Source organism: Cottoperca gobio, unplaced genomic scaffold (genome assembly GCF_900634415.1).
Source record: "Cottoperca gobio unplaced genomic scaffold, fCotGob3.1 fCotGob3_170arrow_ctg1, whole genome shotgun sequence".
Taxonomy (NCBI): Eukaryota; Metazoa; Chordata; class Actinopteri; order Perciformes; family Bovichtidae; genus Cottoperca; species Cottoperca gobio.
The window spans coordinates 195,433-201,857 of record NW_021166819.1 but is presented as its reverse complement, the minus strand read 5'-3'; the positions used below and the strand labels follow the sequence as shown (position 1 = coordinate 201,857).

Sequence of the window (6,425 nt, the reverse complement as noted above, 5' to 3'; positions counted from 1 at the left end):
GGGGCCCCGAAGTCTGAAAGGCGAGCCTCTGCCGGCGAGAGGCCGAAGAGGGCCTGTCTCTTGCCCTCTCGAAGAGGAGAGTGGTGCGTCGGTTGAAGAGGCTGAGGGGTTAGAGGGATGGAGAGGGGGGAAGAAGGAGAGAGGAGGGCGACGGGGAGAGAGAGGAGAGAGGAGAGGGGGAAGACCAGATTTAGACTCTGAGCTGCAGGACACTGTTCTGTGTCCACTGGTACTCCTTTACTGAGATTCACACTTACGTGGCGCTCCCTCCGCCATCTCTATAGCTGTGATACCGAGCGACCACAGATCACTCTGCAGACAGAGGAGGGAAAACCAGTTACCGACTTCACACGTGATTTAGATCCACTGGTCAGTGTTGTTGCTAACAAACACACTCACACACCTGCCACAAACATCTGCTTTTAATACACACACTGCTATTAGAATACTGAGACATGAAGGTGCACACAGAGCCCCAGAGGGTCGGAGTTAATGGTGTCTTCACCCAGCGCTCCTCCTCCGCAGGCTCCTCACAGGGACGCGTCCTGTCCCCATTACTGCACGCCCTCCATGCAGCAGTGTGTGTGTGAGCAGTGTGTGTGTGAGCAGTGTGTGTGTGAGCAGACGTGGGCCCGTGGTCGGGGCTTTGTGCAGCCGTGGAGCGAAGATCAGAGATTCAACGTCTCTAGAAAACCACAGATATGAAGATTTGTAAAGGTCAGCTGGTGTGTCTTGTTGCTCTTTGATCGACGAGGAATCTTTCCACAAAGGAAAACTGGATTGTTTCTCAGGCTTTGCTCACAAGATGATAGAAACTCCTCTCAGGCCTGAAGATGCACTTTGATCGTCAGGATGTGAAGTAAAGAGGAACATCTGATCATGATACAGTTCTTATACAATGTGCCGTCATGGATCGTGGATGAGTTATGTTGTCATGACAGAAACGCCCTCACATTATTTTCCGTTCTTTGTTGTGTAGTGAGAAATTAGTTTGTGCTTCAGGTGAAAAAGGACAGAAATATCTGAAGGCAACAATTAAACAATGAATACATTCATCTATATTAGTGATATTAACTTAGATCAGCCTTTAGCCTCTTTTAGCTCATTATTTTAATTGTCTGCACATAAAATACCTCGTCTGGAGCCAAATTCTTCTTTCTGTTCTCAACATTCAAAGAGCTTTGTCCAAAAGCACTTCTGCTCTCTGGGAACCATCACCTTATCGTGCTGGAGAGGTTTGTGTGTCCCTATGAACCTGAGAGCTGTGTTGTCTGGAGCCTAGTGCTCCTGGTAGGGTCTCCCAAGGCAAATTGGTCTCAGGCGAGGGGCCAGACTAAGAATGGTTCAAAACGACTTCATGAAAAAAAGGGAAAAGAAAGGAGAGACCCTGCCCAGAGGAAGCCCGGGGCCCCCGTCTGTAGCCAGGTCTAGAGGGAGGGCCCGACAGCGAGTGCATGGTGGCCGGGTTTGCCATGGAGGCCGGTCGGGCACAGCCCGAAGAAGCTACGTGGTGCCTCCCATCCATCCATCCTGTGGGCCCACCACTCATGGGAAAAAACGCTGGGGTCAGGTGCGCTGTCACACGGGTGGCAGTGATGGTCAGGGACCTCGACCGGCCAGAGGGAACGTCACCTCTCTGTGGGGGAAGGAGCCGGAACTAGTGCGGGAAGTGGAGCGCTACCAGTTGGATCTGGTGGACGAGAGGGTCGCCTCCCTACGCCTTCGGGTTATGGGGGGGAAAACTCTGACTGTTGTTTGTGCCTATGCCCCAAACCGCAGTTCTGAGTATTCGGCCTTCTTGGAGACCCTGAATGGAGCCCTGCAGGGGGCTCCAGTAGGGGACTCCGTAGTCTTGCTGGGAGACTTCAACGTACACGTGGGAAACGATGGAGACACCTGGAGAGGCGTGATTGGGAGGAACGGCCTCCCTGATCTAAACCCGAACGGTCGTTTGTTGTTGGACTTCTGTGTTAGTCATGGAATGGCCATAACAAACACCATGTTCGAACATAAGGATGCTCATAAGTGTACGTGGTACCAGAGCACCCTAGGCCAAAGGTCAATGATCGATTTTGTAATCGTATCATCTGATCTGAGGCCGCATGTTTTGGACACTCGGGTGAAGAGAGGGGCGGAGCTGTCGACTGATCACCATCTGGTGGTGAGTTGGATCAAGGGGTGGGGGAAGACTCTGGACAGACCTGGTAAACCCAAACGGGTAGTGCGGGTGAACTGGGAACGTCTGGAGGAAGCCCCTGTCCTGGGGATCTTCAACTCATACCTCCGGTGGAGCTTTTCAGACATCCCTGTGGAGGTTGGGGGCATTGAACCTGAGTGGGCGATGTTCAAAACCTCTATTGCTGAAGCTGCGGTGATGAGCTGTGGTCTCAAGGTCTTAGGTGCCTCAAGAGGTGGTAACCCTCGAACACCGTGGTGGACCCCGGTGGTCAGGGAAGCCGTCCGACTGAAGAAGGAGTCCTTCCGGGTTATGTTATCCGGGAGGAGTCCGGAAACGGTTGCAGTGTACCGAAGGACTAGAAGGGCGGGAGCCTCTGCCGTGTCAGAGGCAAAGCAGCGGGTGTGGGAGAAGTTCGGAGAAGCTATGGAGAAGGACTTTCGGTCGGCACCAAGGTGCTTCTGGAAAACCATCCGGCACCTCAGGAGGGGGAAGCGAGGAACCATCCAAGCTGTGTACAGCAAGGGTGGGACCCTGCTGACTTTGACTGAGAAGGTTATCGGCCGGTGGAAGGAGCACTTTGAGGAACTCCTGAATCCGACTGACACGCCCTCTATGGTAGAGGGGGGTAGGGATTGATGAGATCCGTCCAGAAATGCTGAAGGCTTTGGGTGTTGAGGGGCTGTCTTGGTTGACACGCCTCGTCAACATTGCGTGGAAGTCTGGGACAGTGCCTAGGGGTTGGCAGACCGGGGTGGTGGTTCCCCTGTTAAAAAAAAAAAGGGGGGCCAGAGAGTGTGTGCCAACTACAGGGGTATCACACTTCTCAGCCTCCCTGGTAAAGTCTACTCCAAGGTACTGGAAAGGAGGGTTCGGCCGGTAGTCGAACCTCTGATTGAAGAGGAACAATGCGGACCTGGTCGTGGAACAACGGACCAACTCTTTACTCTCGCAAGGATCCTGGAGGGGGCCTGGGAGTACGCTCATCTGGTCTACATGTGTTTTGTGGATCTGGAGAAGGCGTATGACCGGGTCCCCCGGGTGATACTGTGGAAGGTGCTGCGGGAGTATGGGGTGAGGGGGGCCAATCCTTGTACGCCCAAAGCGAGAGTTGTGTCCGGATACTCGGCAGTAAGTCGGACTCGTTCCCAGTGAATGTTGGCCTCCGCCAGGGCTGCGATTTATCACCAATCCTGTTCGTGATTTTCATGGATAGGATATCGAGGCGTAGTCGTGGAGGAGAGGGGTTGCAATTTGGATCTCATCGCTGCTCTTTGCAGATGATGTGGTCCTTATGGCATCATCGGTCTGTGACCTTCAACAGTCACTGGATCGGTTCGCAGCCGAATGTGAAACGGTTGGGATGAGGATCAGTACCTCAAAATCTGAGGCCATGGCTCTCAGCAGGAAACCGGTGGATTGCCTACTCCGGGTAGGGAATGAGCCTTTACCCCAAGTGAAGGAGTTCAAGTACCTCGGGGTCTTGCCGGAGAATCGGAGCAGCGGGGGCGGTACTACAGTCACTTTACCGCACCGTTGTGACGAAAAGAGAGCTGAGCCAGAAGGCAAAGCTCTCAATATACCGGTCGATCTTCGTTCCTACCCTCACCTATGGTCATGAAGGCTGGGTCATGACCGAAAGAACGAGATCACGGGTACCAGCGGCCGAAATGGGTTTTCTCAGACGGGTGGCTGGCGTCTCCCTTAGAGATAGGGTGAGAAGGTCAGCCATCCGTGAGAGACTCGGAGTAGAGCCGCTGTTCCTTTACGGTGAAAGGAGCCAGTTGAGGTGGTTCGGGCATCTAGTAAGGATGCCACCTGGGCGCTTCCCTAGGGAGGTGTTCCAGGCACGTCCAGCTGGGAGGAGACCCCGGGGAAGACCCAGGACTCGGTGGAGAGATTATATCTCCTCACTGGGAACGCCTCAGGATCCCCCAGTCGGAGCTGGAGGAAGTGGCCCGGAGAAGGGAAGATTGGGGTTCCTTACTGGAGCTGCTGCCCCCGCGACCCGACCCCGGATAAGATGGATGGATAAAATGCCTTTAAATAAAACTTCTCAGGCTTTTAGAGAAAGTACACTGAAGGTTTTAAAACACGGTTCATTATTATGTTATTTTGCATTTAATTAACTGTAATGTTGCCGCTGGTTAATGTCATTTTATATTCTTTAAATACTGCAAGGTAACTTAATTTATAATACGTCACAATTTATTAGTTGATTTATATTTTGTATTAATAATTTAAATCTACAAATTAACTAAAGACAAGTACAATAAAATGTCTGTTCTATATTCAGTTTATACCATACAAACACACACACACACACACACACACACACACACAGACACAGACACAGACACAGACACACACACACACACACACACACACACACAGACACAGACACACACACACACACACACTCATCAGGTTTACCTTGAAGTCATATGTGGCGTCGGGGTTCTCGTCGCAGGCGATGACCTCCGGGGCCATCCAGTACGGCGTCCCGATAAACGTGTTCCTCCGTCCCACCGTACGGTCCAACTGAGCGCTCACACCAAAGTCCACTGCAAACACGCGCACACACACACACACACACACACACACACACACACACACACATAATTTAAGGCTTAAATTGTAAGCAATATGATCATATTTTAATGCAATGTAAAGAACAGTTTAGCTGCATACCGTTTGCTGAGCAGACAGTATGCAAAATGAGTGTGAGTATGTGTTTGTGTGTGTGTGTGTGTGTGTGTGTGTGTGTGTGTGTGTGTGTGTGTGTGTGTGTGTGTGTGTCCTCTCACCTAGTTTAACCTCTGCGTTCTCCGTCAGCAACACATTCTGGCCCTTGATATCTCGGTGGATGACCTTGTGCTGGTGGAGGTGGGTCAGACCCTGGAGACAGAAACAACTTCCTGTTATACAAACTTCAATATGATAGAAAACATGAAGCAGTTCACTCCTTTCATCAGCAACACACACACACACACACACACACACACACACACACACACACACACACACTTCATTCTTTCATTTACCAAAATAAGGTGTTCCTCAGGGAACCTTCGGGGGTTCCCTTAAGTTTGCACTTGTTTTCCACTTTTTAAAGAAAAGACCTACAAAACATTTAGTTTTCATGCTTTCACATTGCTGGTGCTCGTTTGAATGTTCTCACCCGTAGGATCTCTCTGCAGACGTATGCGATCCACTCCTCCTTCAGAGAGTTCCCTTTGGTGTTTTTGATCAGATCTGTAATCGAGCCGGCTCCGCAGAACTCCATCACCAGCTGAACCACAAACAGATCGTCAGGAGTTACTTCTACAGTATTTAGAGATTCAAGACTTTATTGCTCTTTAGAATAAACCTCCTGTGGAACAATGTTGTCCTCTGTTACATGAATGGTACACTTTCAGGTATTATAAGACATCAAGACATCCAAAGCTTGCCCCCGACAGGAGCCATGTTTGGGGTGTTCATGCTAACATGTTCCAGACATGAGTACCTACGTACCCAAAGCTGGTCGTCCATCCCAGGAGGGTTTTTCTTGACGAAGGCTCCATAGTAGGTGGCGATGTTCCTGTGGTGGCTGTACTTCTTTAACATGTTGATCTCGGCTTTAATCTCCTCCTCCTCATCCTAAAACACACAGACACACACACACACACACACACACACACACACACACACACACACGTGTTAATACCAATTCTGGGTTTACTGAAATATGAAATGTTAAGATTCCTGGAGAGGAAATCAGATTAAAGAGGAAACCCCTCCAGCAAAGTTTAGTGAGGACAAAATCCCAAAGTGTGTGTGGGCATGTACAGATTTAATATGTGTGTATATGTGTGTGTGTGTGTGTGTTACTTACTCCTGTGACGTCCATGACCTTGATTGCAGCAAGCTGGCCTGTTTTGACATGGCGACCCTGAAAGACACAACAAAAGGACAGAATAAGAAAGATGCTGATAATAAAAAGTGAATCCTTTAATAAGTGTTCAGTGATTTAACGGACATTATGCACTTTAACATCAAAGAGATAATATTCAAAGGCTCAGGTGACTTTAATGATTGTTTGTCAAATAACAATATCACCTTTATAAAATGCATTCATTACCTGAGACACTAACTGAAGCACTGCAGAGCTTTATCTCAGGTGTGTAAGATGTGATCACCTGTAGATATACGACGTGTGTGTGTGTGTGTGTGTGTGTGTGTATTGTTTGTCTTTATTACAGGACAA

At 49.7% G+C, this 6,425-nt stretch overlaps 1 protein-coding gene across 1 annotated transcript in view; it reads right to left on the bottom strand.

Annotated features, from left to right (window-relative positions):
* The window catches only part of LOC115004697 (TRAF2 and NCK-interacting protein kinase-like), a 22,127-nt gene extending 16,014 nt beyond the window's left edge, over positions 1 to 6,113 (bottom strand). Inside the window, 6 exon segments of the mRNA XM_029426376.1 lie at positions 258 to 312; positions 4,610 to 4,740; positions 4,984 to 5,074; positions 5,358 to 5,468; positions 5,693 to 5,818; positions 6,054 to 6,113. Coding sequence (XP_029282236.1) covers positions 258 to 312; positions 4,610 to 4,740; positions 4,984 to 5,074; positions 5,358 to 5,468; positions 5,693 to 5,818; positions 6,054 to 6,068 — 529 coding nt within the window. The 5' untranslated portion in view covers positions 6,069 to 6,113.
* Between the last annotated feature and the right edge of the window lie 312 nt (positions 6,114 to 6,425).